Raw genomic sequence first — 20,038 nt, 5'->3', positions numbered from 1 at the left:
TGTGTGTGTGGGGTGGGGCAGGTTTGTTTCCCGGTTCCTGCGTGCTCCAGGTTTGTGGTTATGGGTTTGTGTGGCTTATGTGTGTGTCCGGTTCCTGTGCGGTCCAGGGTTTGATTGGTGTGTGTCTGGTTGTGGATGTCGTGTGCTTATGTTGTGCTTTGTGGTTCTGTTTTTTTATGTTGCTGCTTGTGCGCTTGTTTGTGTCGTGTTGAGTGCCCTTCAGGCTGTTGGCGTGACCCGGTCTGGGGTTATGCTTTTTGTCGAGTTTTGCCATTGTGCTTTTCTTTGTTTGTTGTATATTTGTTCCTTTGTAGTTGTTATTTTTATTAATTATTGTTATTATTATTATTATTATTATTATTATTATTATTATTATTATTATTATAATTATTTTCGTTTTGTGTTGGTGCCTCTCCGTGTGGGTTTGAGGTGCTGGTAGCCTTGTTCTGAATATTTCATGTTTTGGTGTGTTATTTCTGCATTGTATTCCACTGTGTTTTAACTTGCTTGTTGTGGTTTGTTTGTAATTATTATTGTTTTGTGGTCGGCCCTTCCGGTCGGCGTTTTTGTGTTTAGTACATTTGTTCCTTTATGTTTTTGCACGTTTGTGCTTTGTTATTTTGGCTCTGTTCTATGTTATTGTTTACTTTTATTGTACTTATAAGCATGCTTGCATGTAAAAATAAATAAAAAAACTAAAAAAAAAACTGAACAAAGTGGTGCCCACTGGTGACACAAGCTTGCAATCAATATTGTCACGGGTTCACGGTGAACAAATACTATAATCACAAAACTTGACTGGTGCTCGCTGCTCTACCAAGGAGGTGCCAAGTAACAAGGCGGGTGATCCAACAATGATTACCCCCCTATAAATAAATCCTACGTTAATACTAAACTCTCAGGACAACAACAATATAAGTTACACTAATTGAATTTAACAATTACGTTAATCGACCGTCTACAGCGGTTAGCAATGATTCAATTTACGTTAACACTCGTGTCTCAACGATACTTAAATGGCAACAATAACTCGTAAATCAAATAATTACATCGTACTTGAAGCGTCAAACATTCGGTGAGTAATCCGCAATTAATTACTGAAAGTAACAGCCTATTAATTCAGACGAGTATTGACAAAGCCTACTGTCCTCCAACTGACATGTCTCTTCCAGTCTTAAGACAAGATTACCTTAATACTTTACCACACAAGGCTACAAGACACCCTGTGTAAACAACAATATCAACACCGTGTGAATTCACTAAGTGGGGGGGTACTAATTTTCCTTAATTAACTACGAGTGCTTAATCCCCCTGCGCGCAGACAGGTCGGATCAGTCCAACGAATTACGACAGCTTAATGACAGCGCAATTGACTCCGAGCATGACAAGACGATCAGTTCCTTACGTTAATCAATCACTTAACTAACGACAGCTCGTTAATTCGTTAACACTACGTTAGTCTCCTATTGACAAGTCCTCCACTGCGTGAACTCACTGTGACTGTTCCAATTACACGGATCTACATTAATCACAATGCTGTTCAACAAATCAACAATGACCTCGTTAAGTAATCGTGTCCCCGAGTGACGTTAAATGACTTTAATTCTGATTGGGCGATTGTTTGTTGCCCTGACGGGTGGTTGTTTGCCACTGCGGGGTGACTGTTTTTCAGTCTCAGTATGGGGACTTACGGCATTACGTGCCGCCACTAAGGAGGAAGGACTCGGCTGGTCTGACATTTACCTGTCGGGTGGATATTGGCGTCGTCAGCAACACTGTTTGCAGTTATGGGTGTGTAAGTGGAAGATCTCGTCGGTCCACAGGTTGTTCGTGACGACAGAGTAGTTGTGAAGTTCGTCGGGAGTGGCTTGTTCTGGAGGTTTCTCGACCAGTATGAGGACAAGGTGGTGGGGCTGAGCAACGGTCTTGGCTCTGTGACTGTGACGAATTTGAGTGTGGAGTACACATACGTGTCTATTAAGAATGCGCCGTTTGAAATGTCTGAGGATCTTCTCCGTCGGGCTCTTGCCAGGTATGGGCGTGTGGACTCTATTCGTGCGTGTAGATTCACAATCGGGGACGTCAAGGGACTCGGTAATGGTTACCGAACGGCTAAGATGGTTCTTCATGGGATTGTGCCTTCTCTCGCGCTTGCTAGCTTTACGGTCTGCTTCTCCTACCGTGGGCAGACTCGGACGTGTTTTAAATGTGGCCACGTTGGACATTTGGCTGCTGCCTGCGACACTCGGATGTATGATCGGGTAAATGTATTTCATGAAGCATATTTTCCTCCCTTGCCCGAGCGTGAGGATGTCTCGGTTGTGGATGATACCTCTTGTGAGAGGACGGCAGCGGTGTTGGGTGCCGCTCCAGTAAGTGCGGTTGGTGGTGAGGGTGTCAGGGTGGTGTGGGGTGCCGAACCACCCCCGCCGTCGGATTCCTCGCCTCCATCTGCTCCGTTGCCTCCGCCGGCCCCGTTTCCAGCTCCTGTGTCACCTGGAGGGTGTGGACCTGTACCCCCTGTGGGTGAGGCTGATGTTTTTTCGGATCGTGTGTTGCCCGGTGACTTGCGGCCGGCCGTGGGCTCTACTGGGATGTCTCCTGCTCTGGGCGACAGTTCGGATGATCAGAGGCCTCTGTCCAAACGTTCCGGAAGGGCTAGGAGTGTGTCGCCCCCTCGTGGGTAGCCTGGAGAGTGTGAAGTTGTGGATGATGATGTGATGGAGGGGCCTGTGCGGCCTCCTGTGGCGCCTTACGGCCCCTGCTGCTGGTGCCTCCCCTCCTTGGGAGGTTGCCCCTAGTGATCGTGACCTCGTGGTGGGCCTCTTGAAAACTGTGCGCCGGGAGGCCTCTGATCCTGTGTCCGGTGGTAGGGGCCCTGGCAGGTGTGCGTTCCCTCTGGTTTTCCCTGGAATGAAGAACCGTGTGACTATCAGTACGGACCTCTGTGGCTACCCTTGTCCGTCCCCTGGTGCTCGAACCCCTCGTGCCGCACCCTTCCCTGTGGTACTCGCCAATGGGGTCCCGCTCGATGCGTCGCAGGCTTTGGAACTTACTATGAATAGCCGGGTGTATCCGGTGCTGTGGTGCCCCTATACTATTTGGGTACCGAGGGTGAAGTGTTTTGTTTATGGAGTGCCGGAGCTGATGCCTCAGCCTTGTGCGTTGCCTGGTAGACCGGTGTCTGATGATGTCAAGCTCGTTTGGGAGGCATACTGCTTGCGGTTTCCGAAGAGGGAGTTTCCCGATAAATATGCGTAGTTTTGTGCTTGCATTATATGCTCCCGGAACGTTTATAACTTTTTGTATTGTCTGCTATGTAGTTGTTTTGTTTGCCTAGTTTAGGCCTTTGTGTAAATTGTTTGTTTTGTTCATACTGTAATGTGTTTTCCGTGTGTGTTAGACTGTTATCTTCTATGTTGTGTTTCTAATGGTGTTCTGTGTGTGTGTGTGTGTGTACTTCTGGTGTGCGTGGTGTTTTTTTTTGCCGGGTCCTACATGTTCCGGTATTTTTTCCCGTGTGTCTGGCCTGTGGTTGCTGTTTGTTTCCCGGTTTCTGTGTGTTCCGGTCGAACAATCGCGTGTTTCTGTTCCGTGTGTGCCGGGTGTTTCGTGGGTTGTGTGTGTGTATTAAATTTTTTATTATTTTGTGCTTTTGCTTCTGAATGTTTATTTTGCGCCATTGTGGGGTTTTTAATGTATGTGACTCGGCCCGCCCCGTCTGGGTTGTGCAGTTTCTTATTGTGTTTTCTAATGAATTTTGCTTGTTTCATGGGTTCTCATTTACGTTTGCTCTATGAACATTGTCCACTGTTTTTTTATTGTGTTCAAATATGTTCAGCTTTTGGTGTGACATTTGTACTGTACTTGTTCTGTGTTGCTTGCATGTACATTGGTGTTATGTTGCTGGGTGGTGTGTGCTGGTGTACGGGTTTTTCTTTTGGTGCTTCGGTGCCTTAATGTTGTAATGCTTTCCTTGTCATGTATTTGTTTTATAAATAAAAAAGAAAAGAAATGACTTTAATTCTCACAGAATCCTTCACAGTACACAACGCATTTCACCAAGGACACAACTTGTCTACAGTTCACACATGGTACAACACGGTACAACACGGTACACCTTTGCCATTCACGGCAACACTTGCAAAAGACTTTCCCAAAAGTAAATTATACCTCTAATAATTCACAGCTTTAATACAACACAACAGTATAATAAAGCGCAGGCAAAATATAATATAAATTATCAAATTACCAAGAGGGAAAACTCCCGTTACTACTTCACTGCTGGAACAGGAATTCTCTGAAATTGAATTACATACACGGCACAATATAGAGAAATGGAACAATTAAAATCCCTTTTCTCCACTCTTGAAGACGCAGTAAAATTATAATATCCTCACAACTGAATGTGACTGATTGTGACCTCTCACACGTCAATCCTCACAGTTGGGCTCAACCCACAACTTGATGACGTCAAACAGGGTAACTCACACGTCTCCAATTCCCATCATTTCACCAGGTTACCAAAGGCTAGGCGGAACACTGGGTGCGAAACCAGCTTCAGAGTTTTATACCCAAAACAGAAACAGTGTTCTTACATTCTCACCGGCCGGTTACATACATCCACACACACACATACTTAACCGGGATCCAGGAGTCAATGTTCGATCCTGCAGACACAATTAAATTTGCAAATTTGCATTTTCAAATTTGCAAATTTGCATTTATTGCAAATTTGCATTTGCAGCCTCTTTACCAATCACCGCGTAACATTCCCGAGGCCCAGGAGCTCTGGCCAATGGCGCTCCTTCCTTGACGACGCTACCCCCTCTCACGAGGGTGACATGTGATGGGGATCAGCTCACAACCGTTGACCACCCAAACATCCCTCAACACTTTGAACTGGTACACAAATACGCAGAAATCTACTCCCTACTGTGACTTACTCCCCAGACCTGATACAGCGATCAGAATGAGATCAATGACGAGCACTTGTCAAGGGTTGTCTGTCCAACGACACCCAACACAACTGTGTAGAAGTTGTATTTCGTAAAGTGAATCTCAGGTGCACACGCACCTGTGCACACTGCACATGTACATCCATTTCAGTGTACAAGGGAGCAGGAAAATTCTATCTCCGGACAGGGCACATGCATAAGCAAGTAGATAGGTTCGCCATGGGTTCTCCCCTAGGTGTTCTCTTTGCGTACATGGGTACAATAGAGCAGAGGGTCTTAGTTGACATGGACCTGAAACCCACCATATACTGCAAATATGTTGACGACATTTTTATGCAGGTACCTGATGTCAGACGTCTGCAGCAGCTGAATGAGGCATTCAGGCAGAATTTTGTGTTAAGTTTCACTTACGAGATGGAGAAGGATGGGAAGCTGCCCTTTCTAGATGTAACAGTCACGGAAAGGAATGGAGGCTTCCACACTGCAGGTCTACACTAAGGAAACAAACATAGGAATGTGCCACAATGCCAACAGTGACTGCCCAGACAGGTAGAAGAGGAGTGTTGTTAACGCATATGTCGACCGTGCTCTCAGCCACAGCTCAGGATGGAAGCAAGTCGATGAAGAACTCTGTAGGGTAAGGCAGGTCCTAGTCAACAACGGCTTCTCCAATGGTTTCGTTGAAGACATCATAAGAAGGAAGGTGAAACGCCATGCAACCTCTGAAGAGACAACTAACACAACAACTGTACCCACTATTAGACTATTTTACAGGAACTTCTTTTCCACAGCTCATAAAATGGAGGAAAGGGTGCTGAAAGATATTGTTAATAGAAACGTTATCCCTACAGACAAAAATCAGTAGATACAATTGACGATTTACTTTAAAACCAAGAAAACGACCAGCCTACTCATGAGAAACTCTCCAGACACAGAGCAGAACGCTTTGATTTAAAAGAGACCAATGTCGTCTATGCCTTCAAATGCCCACTTGGGGACTGTAAGCCTCAATGAACTCAGTATATAGGCAAGACAACAACATCTGTTTCCAGGCGATTAACGATGCATAAGCAACAGGGCTCTATGAAGGAACATATAATCTCTTCCCACAACCAGACCATCACCAGAGAAGTCTTAACAAAAAACACGGAAATCATCGATAGATACAGCGATAGCAGGCAGCTTGATATCTGCGAGGCACTACACATTAAGAAGTCAACACCAGCAATCAACAGCCAATTAATGCACAACTATATCCTACCCACTTCAAGACTCCGCACCAATATAGAAGCATCAAGTAATATGGGCCAATAGGCCCTTTGCAGTTACTTCCATTCTTCCCTTTAACTTACCCAATATTATACCCATTGTTTCGTGTTCTGTCTTGTGTTGAAAGTTTGTTTTCACCTCATCCAAAACTGTTGTAACATATCACCTCACCCAAATGCAGGTATAAAATGAAAGCTGTTTAAACTCTGTTTACTGTTTGCAGGTTATAGCTGTGTGTGTGTAAATTAAAGTCTTTGAAAATGTAATAAGTTATTACGAAACGCGTTCAAGTGTCGCGTCAGACTAGAAATAAAAATGAATTTTGGGGAATTGATTTTTTAATTACCATCGACAGTGAAGAATAGATATATATGTGTATATATTCTTAGCATTATTTCTTTGGTAAAGGTAAGCCCGGCTTACACTTCTCTTCTTGTTACTTAAGAAAGCGACAGTGTTTGACTTCGACGGGGAGGTGAAGCGGCTCCAGGAGGCCCGGGGCTACGCTGCCGAGCTTCTCCGCCTCCTCCAGAAACACCTCAACTTCTCTGAGGTCATCCATCAAGTCGACGGCTTTGGCTCCATCACAACTAACGGCTCCTGGAATGGCATGATCGGCGTCCTCTCTAGACAAGTTGGTCTTCTATTGTCTATTCCCAACAAGTTGGTCTTCTATTAACTATTCTAGACAAATTGGTATTTTATTTATTCTGGACTAGTGTTCTGTTAAACTTTCTATTCAGAACTTATCACTATTTCTTCAATGCATAAAATTTCTAAGGAAATAATAGTGAAATATTTAAGACGCATGTGGTGTATTACCTGTTTAGAGGCCATTAAAACGCACATTAACGAATCACAAGTATTTTCTTATAATATATTGCTTCTTTATAGTCTTATACATTATAAAGTCTTGTGTAAATAATAGTTATATAATAGGTACATAACAAAATTATTGATAAATGGTTTCGTATATCCAGGCGATGAGTCACAAAAACGTGGCTAAAGTATGTTGACCAAACCACACACTAGAAGGTGAAGGGATGACAACGTTTCGGTCCGTCCTGGACCATTCTCAAGTCGAGAATGGCTTGAGAAAGAGTCGAAACGTCGTCGTCCCTTCACCTTCTGGTGTGTGGTCTGGTCAACGTTTCGCATATTCTTTGCCTCTTAATGAATTTTAAAGTTTTTTGTTTACAAAAAAAAGCTTATACCGAAGTAATGGAAGAGCCAGCATTTACCTGGTACTAGTGTTCATTCTGCCGGTGGCTTTTCAGGCGTAGGCTTTACAAGCAGTGGCTTTACAGGTGAGGACTTTATAGGCGGTGGTTTTACAGGCGAGGACTTTATAGGCGGTGGTTTTACAGGCAAGAGAGAATGCCGAGACGGTGGTTCTTTTTTCGGATCGATTTCTATTTTTGTTTTGTTTTTAAAATTTATTGCTTAAAATAATTTTTGCTGGTGATTACAGCTAAAAAACTTGAACAAGTTTTATTTGTCTGAAATCATCGGAAGGTAAAATACATGTCTATCGCTAGCGAGTATAAAATGTGATTATCGTTTTTAATAATAAGCCCATAATAATAATAATAATAATAATAATAATAATAATAATAATTATAATAATAATTATATTATTAATAATTATTAGTAACGGTAACGTCTTCTAACAGACATAATAAAATAGGATAAAAACCCACACTTGTATATATTTGAAATTTATGTTAGGAATTTACACCAAGTCTTTCGCACTCTCCTGAGTGCTTTATGAAAGGTAGGGGGGAGGGGATAGGGAGACACAGATGGTAAAGGAGTAGGAAGAGAAGAGGGAATATTGGTTGTGACTGGAAGAGAAGTGTTAAAGCAGGATAAAGGGATGTTAGGGCAAAGTGGGTGGAGAAAGGTGGAGAGAACGGGAGAGGGGAAAAAGTTACAGAGGCGGAGATGAGAAGATTGAGAGGATGGGTTAAGAGAGATGAGAGAGAGAGAGAACGGGGAATGGAAGAGAAAGGGGGGGGGGGAGTGGGAAGTCATGGTCTCTGTTGTTTACCTCCCTAAGTATTGTTATAATTGGCCCCAAGGGTCTTTGCCCCCCCCCCCTGTACCATGGCGCCACTGATCACCCTGGGAGTACCCCAGTCTACCACGGGCTGAGACACTACCCACATCACGGCCTTAAACCTGTTACGAGTGGAGCCTTTTTTAATAATAAAATCTTATAAATAAAGAATGGTTATGGAATAAGTAAACTAACTACAATATCATAATAAAGAGTTTATCATCTTAGCTGTCTAGTAGGTAATGAGAAGTGCATCTGACAGCCTCTCGAAATAAGTTAATTCAAGTCTCAATGTGATGGCATTGTGGACACGTGATTCACAATTTGAGATGACCACCTCTCGTAGACATACCTCCACGCTGTGAAGAACATACAATGTTATTTCTATTGAATTATAATCATCTCAGTTAATCTCCATGGAAGGGATTAACTAATTTAAGGAATTGAACTCACTCTGGTTATTTGATGTTCATATGTCCTAACAGCCGACAATCTCTAACTATTATGGTCATAAAAACTATTCGATTATTACTTATCCGACCGGACGTGTTGTCCCCAATGTTGGATGAAGCAGGCAGTAGCGTTTGGGATTCGTAATTGAACGGATGTTCCCAAATTAACACAATGCTAAGTGGCGAGTTTCCCGGGGGTGTTGATGTTATGGTTCTAGGAGAGCAAGTGTCTCGTGCGCCCTCTACCTTCCTCTCAATGCATAATCTCGACATACAAGTCACGATACTCTACAACTACAACGTCTTATTGTCTAATAAGATGTTACCGATGTTATTTTACATCTTAATAACGTCCCTTCAGACATCGGCAGACGATTTTCCGCTGTTTATATTATTGAACCGAAGTGTCTTTAGACAAAAACACATATGGGAATATAATATACAGTTTGTGACTTATAATCAACCCGAATCAGCTAATCGTGACTGTGGAAAATTCCACCTAGATATGGAGGAATAATTTATTTTAACGAATGAAATCAATTTCCAATCTAAGTTACCTAGCAAATTAATCAATGGTTAGACTGAGTTTAATTCGATTTGAATAAAGAGTTTACTCTCATGGGAGCTAGACGACTGATGCAACAGCGGCCATGTATAGTAGGAAGGTTTTGGCGTTACTACGCTACTAGTTAGTAATATTAGTAAATATAATTTCCTAGCACAATAAATACGAGGAAGGAGCGAGCAGAGAGTGACGGGGTTCGAGACCCGCTCACCACCATTTACACCCTAATAATATTAATGATATTTGCCAACAACTGGTTATTGCTGTACGTAATTAATATTCACGGCGTCAGTTTGTTTCCGGCTGAACAAGACCACTACTGACTTGTTCACATACAGGCAAGTCAGTATTAAGCTTACAGCTTGACCTGCACCACGCTTGTCTAAATACTTCACCCACGGATTGCAAATACTAATATTTACCAACAGAACCAAAACCCTAACCTAACCTGTTCTAGGCCTAACTATGCACAAAATTATAATATACGACAATATTAATATACATTTAAGAAAATATCCCTTGTGGTTACACTTCATGTAAAAACTGACGAATGCATCTTTGGGGTCGGTAGCAGCCCGTCCTCCTGAGCCTTCCCAGTGTCAAGAAACTGTCGTCCTGAAGTGCACTTATCCTAACCTACCAGAGGACCATAAACAGAAATCGGGACAGTATATCAATTTTGCAGGCCACTGCCATTGTAGTACGAAAATTTTTGGCCGTAGGATGAGTATACACTAAAATGCAACGTACTATTAGGATGACCGGTTGGACCATGAGGATGGTTGGAATAATTGCCTAAGCCTCCGAATTTTACATGATGAAAATCATTGTTATTCATTTGAAGCTTTTATTGCAGTGTACCATCACAGACTCGCACTATAACTTAAAATAGAAAACGGATTTCCTAACCCCTTAGTTTCTGAAGAATGTCAGGTGTCAGAAAGTGGTAGGATGTGTCAGGATGTGGCCTGTGTCAGGAGGTGTCAGGTGAAAGGATGTGTCAGGTGTCAGGTTCCAGGATGTATCATGTGCCAAGATGTGTCAGGTGCCAGGATGTATCATGTGCCAGGATGTGTCAGGTGCCAGGATGCATCAGGTGCTAGGATGTGTCAGGTGCCAGGATGTGTCAGGTGCCAGGATGCATCAGGTGCTAGGATGTGTCAGGTGCCAGGATGTGTCAGGTGCCAAGATGCATCAGGTGCTAGGATGTGTCAGGTGCCAGGATGTGTCAGGTGCTAGGATGTGTCAGGTGCCAGGATGTGTCAGGTGCCAGGATGTATCATGTGTCAGGATGTGTCACGTGCCAGGATGTATCAGGATGTGTCAGGTTCCAGGATGTATCATGTGCCAGGATGTGTCAGGTGCCAGGATGTATCAGGATGTGTCAGGTGCCAGGATGTATCAGGTGCTAGGATGTGTCAGGTGCCAGGATGTGTCAGGTGCCAGGATGTATCAGGATGTGTCAGGTGCCAGGATGCATCAGGTGCTAGGATGTGTCAGGTGCCAGGATGTGTCAGGTGCCAGGATGTGTCAGGTGCCAGGATGTGTCAGGTGCCAGGATGCATCAGGTGCCAGGATGTGTCAGGTGCCAGGATGCATCAGGTGCTAGGATGTGTCAGGTGCCAGGATGTGTCAGGTGCCAGGATGTGTCAGGTGCCAGGATGTGTCAGGTGCCAGGATGTGTCAGGTGCCAGGATGTATCATGTGTCAGGTGCCAGGATGTATCAGGTGCTAGGATGTGTCAGGTGCCAGGATGTGTCAGGTGCCAGGATGTATCAGGATGTGTCAGGTGCCAGGATGCATCAGGTGCTAGGATGTGTCAGGTGCCAGGATGTGTCAGGTGCCAGGATGTGTCAGGTGCCAGGATGTATCATGTGTCAGGTGCTAGGATGTGTCAGGTGCCAGGATGTATCAGGATGTGTCAGGTGCCAGGATGCATCAGGTGCTAGGATGTGTCAGGTGCCAGGATGTGTCAGGTGCCAGGATGTGTCAGGTGCCAGGATGTGTCAGGTGCCAGGATGCGTCAGGTGCCAGGATGTGTCAGGTGCCAGGATGCATCAGGTGCTAGGATGTGTCAGGTGCCAGGATGTGTCAGGTGCCAGGATGTGTCAGGTGCCAGGATGTGTCAGGTGCCAGGATGTGTCAGGTGCCAGGATGTGTCAGGTGCCAGGATGTATCATGTGTCAGGTCCCAGGATGTATCAGGATGTGTCAGGTGTCAGGATGTATCATGTGCCAGGATGTGTCAGGTGCCAGGATGTATCAGGATGTGTCAGGTGCCAGGATGTGTCAGGTGCCAGGATGTATCATGTGTCAGGTCCCAGGATGTATAATGTGTCAGGTGCCAGGATGTATCAGGATGTGTCAGGTGCCAGGATGTGTCAGGTGCCAGGATGTGTCAGGTGCCAGGATGTATCATGTGTCAGGTGCCAGGATGTATCAGGATGTGTCAGGTGTCAGGATATATCAGGTGCCAGGATGTGTCAGGTCCCAGGATATATCAGGTGCCAGGATGTGTCAGGTGTCAGGATGCATCAGGTGCCAGGATGTGTCAGGTGCCAGGATATATCAGGTGCCAGGATATATCAGGATTTGTCAGGTGTCAGGATGTGACCGGTGTCAGGATGTGTCAGGTGCCAGGATGTGTCAGGTGCCAGGATGTATCAGGATTTGTCAGGTGCCAGGATGTGTCAGGTGCCAGGATGTGTCGGGTGCCAGGATGTGTCAGGTGCCAGGATGTGTCAGGTGCCAGGATGTGTCGGGTGCCAGGATGTGTCAGGTGTCAGGATGTCAGGTGCCAGGATGTGTCAGGTGCCAGGATATATCAGGTGCCAGGATGTGTCAGGTGCCAGGATGTGTCAGGTGCCAGGATGTGTCAGGTGCCAGGATGTGTCAGGTGCCAGGATATATCAGGTGCCAGGATGAGTCAGGTGCCAGGATGTGTCAGGTGCCAGGATGTGTCAGGTGCCAGGATGTGTCAGGTTCCAGGATGTGACCGGTGCCAGGATATATCAGGTGCCAGGATGTGTCAGGTGCCAGGATGTGTCAGGTGCCAGGATGTGTCAGGTGCCAGGATGTGTCAGGTGCCAGGATGTGTCAGGTGCCAGGATGTGTCGGGTGCCAGGATGTGTCAGGTGCCAGGATGTGTCAGGTGCCAGGATGTGTCAGGTGCCAGGATGTGTCGGGTGCCAGGATGTGTCAGGTGCCAGGATGTGTCAGGTGTCAGGATGTGTCAGGTGCCAGGATGTGTCAGGTGCCAGGATGTGTCAGGTGCCAGGATGTGTCAGGTGCCAGGATGTATCAGGATGTGTCAGGTGCCAGGATGTATCAGGGTGTGTCAGGTGCCAGGATGTGTCGGGTGCCAGGATGTGTCAGGTGCCAGGATGTGTCAGGATGTGTCAGGTGCCAGGATGTATCAGGATATGTCAGGTGCCAGGATATATCAGGTGCCAGGATGTGTCAGGTGCCAGGATGTGTCAGGTGCCAGGATATATCAGGTGCCAGGATGTGTCAGGTGCCAGGATATATCAGGTGCCAGGATATATCAGGTGCCAGGATGTGTCAGGTGCCAGTATGTGTCAGGTGCCAGGATGTGTCAGGATGTGTCAGGTGCCAGGATGTGTCAGGATGTGTCAGGTGCCAGGATGTGTCAGGTGTCAGGATATATCAGGTGCCAGGATGTGTCAGGTGCCAGTATGTGTCAGGTGCCAGGATGTGTCAGGATGTGTCAGGTGCCAGGATGTATCAGGATATGTCAGGTGCCAGGATATATCAGGTGCCAGGATGTGTCAGGTGCCAGGATATATCAGGTGCCAGGATGTGTCAGGTGCCAGGATATATCAGGTGCTAGGATGTGTCAGGATGTGTCAGGTGCCAGGATGTGTCAGGTGCCAGGATGTGTCAGGTGCTAGGATGTGTCAGGTGCCAGCATGTGTCAGGTGCCAGTATGTGTCAGGTGCCAGGATGTGTCAGGATGTGTCAGGTGCCAGGATGTGTCAGGTGCCAGTATGTGTCAGGATGTGTCAGGTGCCAGGATGTGTCAGGTGCCAGTATGTGTCAGGATGTGTCAGGTGCCAGGATGTGTCAGGTGCCAGGATGTGTCAGGTGTCAGGATGTGTCAGGTGCCAGGATGTGTCAGGTGTCAGGATGTGTCAGGTGTCAGGATGTGTCAGGTGCCAGGATGTGTCAGGATGTGTCAGGTGCTATGATGTGTCTGGTGTCAGAAAGTGGTAGGATGTGTCAGGTGCCAGGAGGTGTCAGGATATGTCAGAAGGTGCCAGGGTGTGTTAGGAGGTGTCAGGATATGTCAGGAAGAGTCAAAAAGTGTCAGGAGATGCCAGAGTGTGTCACGATGTGTCAGGAGGTGCCAGGAGATATCATTATGTATCAGGATGCGTTTAAAGGTTCCACAAAGTGCCAGGAGTTGCTAAAATGTGTTACAATGTGCCAGGATGTGTTAAAAAGGTGTCATAATGTGCCATAACATGCCAAGATATGTTAAAATGTTCCATAAGGTGCCAGGTGGTGCCAGGATGTGTTAAAAGATTTTATGAGGTGCCAGTAGATGGTAGGATGTGTTACAAGGTGCCATAAGGTGCCGGTAGGTGCAAGGATCTGACAAAAGGTGTCAGTTGGGGCTAGAATGTGTCAAAATGTGCCAGAAGGTGCCAGTAAGTGCCAGAATGTGTTTAAAGGTGCCATAAAGTGCCAGTATGTGCTAGGATCTATTAAAAGGTGCCATAAAGTGCCAGTATGTGCTAGGATCTATTAAAAGGTGCCATAAAATGCCAGTACGTGCTAGGATGTGTCAAAAGGTACAATAAGGTGCCACGTGGTGCTAGGACGTATTAATAGGTGCCAGGAAGTGCTAGGATGTGTTAAAAAGTGTTATAAGTTGTCAGTAGTGGCTAGGATGTGTTAAAAGGTGCCATAAGGTGGCAATAGGTACTAGGATGTGTTGAAAAGATGCCAGTAGATGCTAGAATGTTAAAAGGTGCCATAAGGTGCCAGGAGGTGCCAAGATGTGTTAAAAGGTGCCAAAAGGTGCCAGGAGGTGCCAAGATGTGTTAAAAGGTGCCATAAGGTGCCAAGATGTGTTAAAAGGTACCATAAGGTGCCAGAAGGTACCAGGAGTTAAAAATATAACAAAAAACTTGTTAATACTTTTAACTGTCAGGAGCAAAGAACAAACTTTATATATTCAAGATGCATTAAAAATGTTCTGGAATATATAAAGTGGGTGTGTCCTCCAGGGGCCTAATACCCCGAGTATAGAGCAGCACAGTTAGTCGCTTAAAGTGTCCTGCCGGCCACACTGAACATTGGAGACAACGTCGCCTTAAGTCACTTAAAGTGTCCTCACGCCGCTCCTCGTAGTGCTGTAGCCGTTGCCTGGCACCTGCAGGAGGCAGACTTAAGCCACTTAGTGTCCTCACGCCGCTCCTCGTAGTGCTGTAGCTAATGCCTGGCACCTGCAGGAGGCAGACTTAAGCCACTTAGCGTCCTCACGCCGCTCCTCGTAGTGCTGTAGCTAATGCCTGGCACCTGCAGGAGGCAGACTTAAGCCACTTAGTGTCCTCACGCCGCTCCTCGTAGTGCTGTAGCTAATGCCTGGCACCTGCAGGAGGCAGACTTAAGCCACTTAGCGTCCTCACGCCGCTCCTCATTGTGCTGTAGCTAATGCCTGGCACCTGCAGGAGGCAGACTTAAGCCACTTAGCGTCCTCACGCCGCTCCTCATAGTGCTGTAGCTAATGCCTGGCACCTGCAGGAGGCAGACTTAAGCCACTTAGCGTCCTCACGCCGCTCCTCGTAGTGCTGTAGCTAATGCCTGGCACCTGCAGGAGGCAGACTTAAGCCACTTAGCGTCCTCACGCCGCTCCTCGTAGTGCTGTAGCTAATGCCTGGCACCTGCAGGAGGCAGACTTAAGCCACTTAGCGTCCTCACGCCGTTCCTCGTAGTGCTGTAGCTGTTGCCTGGCTCCTGCAGGAGGCAGACTTAAGCCACTTAGCGTCCTCACGCCGCTCCTCGTAGTGCTGTAGCTAATGCCTGGCACCTGCAGGAGGCAGACTTAAGCCACTTAGCGTCCTCACGCCGCTCCTCGTAGTGCTGTAGCTAATGCCTGGCACCTGCAGGAGGCAGACTTAAGCCACTTAGCGTCCTCACGCCGCTCCTCGTAGTGCTGTAGCTAATACCTGGCACCTGCAGGAGGCAGACTTAAGCCACTTAGCGTCCTCACGCCGCTCCTCATAGTGCTGTAGCTAATGCCTGGCACCTGCAGGAGGCAGACTTAAGCCACTTAGTGTCCTCACGCCGCTCCTCGTAGTGCTGTAGCTAATGCCTGGCACCTGCAGGAGGCAGACTTAAGCCACTTAGCGTCCTCACGCCGCTCCTCGTAGTGCTCTAGCCGTTGCCTGGCACCTGCAGGAGGCAGACGTGGCTCCGCTGGACTTCAGCCCGGACACCGACCGAGCCGAGGTGGTGGACTTCGGGGAACCCTTCAGCCAGGACAATGTTCTCATCCTGTGTGAGGCGCCGGCGCTCATCATCAAGCCCTTCCTCCTCCTCAACATCTTCTCCCTCACAGTACGTTTATTGCTATTAGTTACTGATGTTGTCCCCCCCCCCTTGTTGCATTGTTAGTGGCTTGTACTGTTCTTGTTCATGGCCTCAACTGTCCTTCTTAGTGGCTTATTCTATGCTTGTTCATGGCCTCAACTGTCCTTCTTAGTGGCTTATTCTATCCTTGTTCATGGCCTCAACTGTCCTTCTTAGTGGCTTATTCTATCCTTGTTCATGGCCTCAACTGTCCTTCTTAGAAGCTTATTCTATCCTTGTTAGTAGTTTGTACTGTCCTTGTTAGTGGCTTGTACTGTCCTTGTTAGTGGCTTGTACTGTCCTTGTTAATGGCCTCAACTGTCCTTGTTAGTGGCTTGTACTGTCCTTGTTAGTAGTTTGTACTGTCCTTGTTAGTGGCTTATACTGTCCTTGTTAGTGGCTTGTACTGTCCTTGTTAGTGGCTTATACTGTCCTTGTTAGTGGCTTGTACTGTCCTTGTTAGTGGCTTATACTGTCCTTGTTAGTGGCTTGTACTGTCCTTGTTAGTGGCTTGTACTGTCCTTGTTAGTGGCTTATACTGTCCTTGTTAGTAGTTTGTACTGTCCTTGTTAGTGGCTTGTACTGTCCTTGTTAGTGGCCAGTATACACAGTGTTAGTGGCCAGTATACACAGTGTTAGTGACCAGTATACACAGTGTTAGTGGCCAGTATACACAGTGTTAGTGGCCAGTATACACAGTATTAGTGACCAGTATACACAGTATTAGTGACCAGTATACACAGTATTAGTGACCAGTATACACAGTGTTAGTGACCAGTATACACAGTGTTAGTGGCCAGTATACACAGTGTTAGTGGCCAGTATACACAGTGTTAGTGGCCAGTATACACAGTGTTAGTGGCCAGTATACACAGTGTTAGTGGCCAGTATACACAGTGTTAGTGGCTTGTATACACAGTGTTAGTGACCAGTATACACAGTATTAGTGACCAGTATACACAGTATTAGTGACCAGTATACACAGTGTTAGTGACCAGTATACACAGTATTAGTGACCAGTATACACAGTATTAGTGACCAGTATACACAGTATTAGTGACCAGTATACACAGTATTAGTGACCAGTATACACAGTATTAGTGACCAGTATACACAGTGTTAGTGACCAGTATACACAGTGTTAGTGACCAGTATACACAGTGTTAGTGACCAGTATACAGTGTTAGTGACCAGTATACACAGTATTAGTGACCAGTATACAGTATTAGTGGCCAGTATACACAGTGTTAGTGGCCAGTATACACAGTGTTAGTGACCAGTATACACAGTGTTAGTGGCCAGTATACACAGTATTAGTGACCAGTATACACAGTATTAGTGACCAGTATACACAGTGTTAGTGGCCAGTATACACAGTATTAGTGACCAGTATACACAGTATTAGTGACCAGTATACACAGTGTTAGTGACCAGTATACACAGTGTTAGTGACCAGTATACACAGTGTTAGTGACCAGTATACACAGTATTAGTGACCAGTATACACAGTATTAGTGACCAGTATACACAGTGTTAGTGACCAGTATACACAGTATTAGTGACCAGTATACACAGTGTTAGTGGCCAGTATACAGTGTTAGTGACCAGTATACACAGTATTAGTGACCAGTATACACAGTGTTAGTGGCCAGTATACACAGTATTAGTGACCAGTATACACAGTATTAGTGACCAGTATACACAGTATTAGTGACCAGTATACACAGTATTAGTGACCAGTATACACAGTATTAGTGACCAGTATACACAGTGTTAGTGGCCAGTATACACAGTGTTAGTGGCCAGTATACACAGTGTTAGTGGCCAGTATACACAGTGTTAGTGGCCAGTATACACAGTGTTAGTGACCAGTATACACAGTGTTAGTGACCAGTATACACAGTGTTAGTGGCCAGTATACACAGTGTTAGTGGCCAGTATACACAGTGTTAGTGGCCAGTATACACAGTGTTAGTGGCCAGTATACACAGTGTTAGTGGCCAGTATACACAGTGTTAGTGGCCAGTATACACAGTATTAGTGGCCAGTATACACAGTGTTAGTGACCAGTATACACAGTGTTAGTGACCAGTATACACAGTATTAGTGACCAGTATACACAGTGTTAGTGGCCAGTATACACAGTGTTAGTGACCAGTATACACAGTATTAGTGGCCAGTATACACAGTGTTAGTGACCAGTATACACAGTATTAGTGACCAGTATACACAGTATTAGTGACCAGTATACACAGTGTTAGTGGCCAGTATACACAGTGTTAGTGACCAGTATACACAGTGTTAGTGACCAGTATACACAGTGTTAGTGGCCAGTATACACAGTGTTAGTGACCAGTACACAGTGTTAGTGACCAGTATACAGTGTTAGTGGCCAGTATACAGTGTTAGTGACCAGTATACACAGTATTAGTGACCAGTATACACAGTGTTAGTGACCAGTATACACAGTATTAGTGACCAGTATACACAGTGTTAGTGACCAGTATACACAGTGTTAGTGACCAGTATACACAGTGTTAGTGACCAGTATACAGTGTTAGTGACCAGTATACAGTGTTAGTGACCAGTATACACAGTATTAGTGACCAGTATACACAGTATTAGTGGCCAGTATACACAGTGTTAGTGGCCAGTATACACAGTGTTAGTGGTGTATAACACCTTTTGCAATAAGTGATGTTTGGAAGATTTGAAGTGACATGAATTAACGTAAAGTGTGGCGCTGTGATTACAACGTAAGTTTGTTGAATAAATTGTTATTTTGTTTTCGCAGGTCTTTTATATCATTCCTCATTCTTCAGTACTGCCCCAGTCATTACCTGACTTACCATATGTCCTTAAGTGACACTTGAGCGGGTTTCCAGCCCCTAGCCTCAATCACCAATACAAAAAAATCATCCTCTACCGGCTATATATGCTGCAAGCGAGTTGCAGAGAGAACGACCTAATGAGAGAAGGTCTTGTAATGCATTGTGGAGGTGAAAACCACTTTGATCTTCATCCTTCTCCTGTGCTACTGGATCTTTGGCCGTTGCTCTCGCTGCTCTCTCCTTTCGGATTGCTCATTCCACATCTGGCGTCCCTGCATGGAGCCTGGGTGTGTGGGTACAGTCAACCCGGAAGTAGAATCTCACAACCGGCTTAACAACCAGGGGATAAGGCAATTAACAGTTAAAGTAATTCCCCACAGCCCGAAGGACACCATAATCTCACATCTGGCGCCCAACATGGGGCTAAGTAACTTAACGGTGAAAATATGCTCCACAGCCAGACTGAGAAAAGTGTAATCTCACAAGGACAATTGGTAAGGTAGTGAATGATGCAGTACTGCAGAATGAGGAATGACATAAAAGGCCTGTGTATACAAAATAATAATTTATTCAACACACTTACGTTTATATTACACAGCCCCACACTTTACGTTAATTCGTGTCACTTCAAATCTTTCAAACACCACTTATTGTAGTAGGTCTCCTGACCAACCACCTGACAGGTGTATAGAGACACAAGACCTCGACCCACTGGACAGGTCATCAACAACAATGAACTAACCTGAAACACTTCGTGTACACTCTTGTCACGTCAAACACCAAACCATGACATGAACACATGAAGTGGAACACAACAAAGTTACTACGACAATCACCGCAACAACAGTTGCTATAACAATCAGTGTCTCCTAGACATTCAGTCAATTACATTACCGCACGTCACTTGGACGGCACTTAAAGATAATCAACAATTAATTACTCAACTAATTTACGTTAATTAATCACCAACAATTATGTTAATCACTGTTACATGACAATCAACAGATGAAACAATCAATTATCAACTCAATACACTATCAAGCCGACACATAACGATCAATGACAATAATGACTTTACTAATTATATTATTATTTATTTTTTTGAGATATATACAAGAGTTGTTACATTCTTGTACAGCCACTAGTACGCGTAGCGTTTCGGGCAAGTCCTTAATCCTATGGTCCCTGGAATACGATCCCCTGCCGCGAAGAATTGTTTTTTCATCCAAGTACACATTTTACTGTTGAGTTAAACAGAGGCTACAGTTAAGGATTTGCGCCCAGTAAATCCTCCCCGGCCAGGATACG

The 20,038-nt window shown here is 45.5% G+C and overlaps 2 protein-coding genes across 2 annotated transcripts; both read left to right on the top strand.

Moving 5' to 3' along the window:
• The first annotated feature begins 10,560 nt into the window (after positions 1-10,560).
• Positions 10,561-12,297, top strand: LOC138358868 (latent-transforming growth factor beta-binding protein 4-like). The gene has a single exon (XM_069317218.1). It carries the CDS (start codon positions 10,561-10,563, stop codon positions 12,295-12,297), a length of 1,737 nt encoding a protein of 578 aa, XP_069173319.1.
• Positions 12,298-12,359: 62 nt separating this feature from the next.
• On the top strand, positions 12,360-13,535 carry LOC123746942 (latent-transforming growth factor beta-binding protein 4-like). The gene has a single exon (XM_045728842.2). It carries the CDS (start codon positions 12,360-12,362, stop codon positions 13,533-13,535), a length of 1,176 nt encoding a protein of 391 aa, XP_045584798.2.
• Positions 13,536-20,038: the final 6,503 nt, after the last annotated feature.

The sequence above is a fragment of the Procambarus clarkii genome, chromosome 87 (assembly GCF_040958095.1).
Source record: "Procambarus clarkii isolate CNS0578487 chromosome 87, FALCON_Pclarkii_2.0, whole genome shotgun sequence".
NCBI lineage: Eukaryota > Metazoa > Arthropoda > Malacostraca > Decapoda > Cambaridae > Procambarus > Procambarus clarkii.
The sequence above is the reverse complement of the archived record's forward strand: the minus strand, read 5'-3'. Positions and strand labels throughout refer to the sequence as shown.

What these genes read in the sequence shown, in the direction of transcription:
- LOC138358868 (XM_069317218.1), top strand. Translation starts at nt 10,561, where the DNA reads ATGTGTCAGGTGCCAGGATGTATCATGTGTCAGGATGTGTCACGTGCC.
- LOC123746942 (XM_045728842.2), top strand. Translation starts at nt 12,360, where the DNA reads ATGTGTCAGGTGCCAGGATGTGTCAGGTGCCAGGATGTGTCAGGTGCC.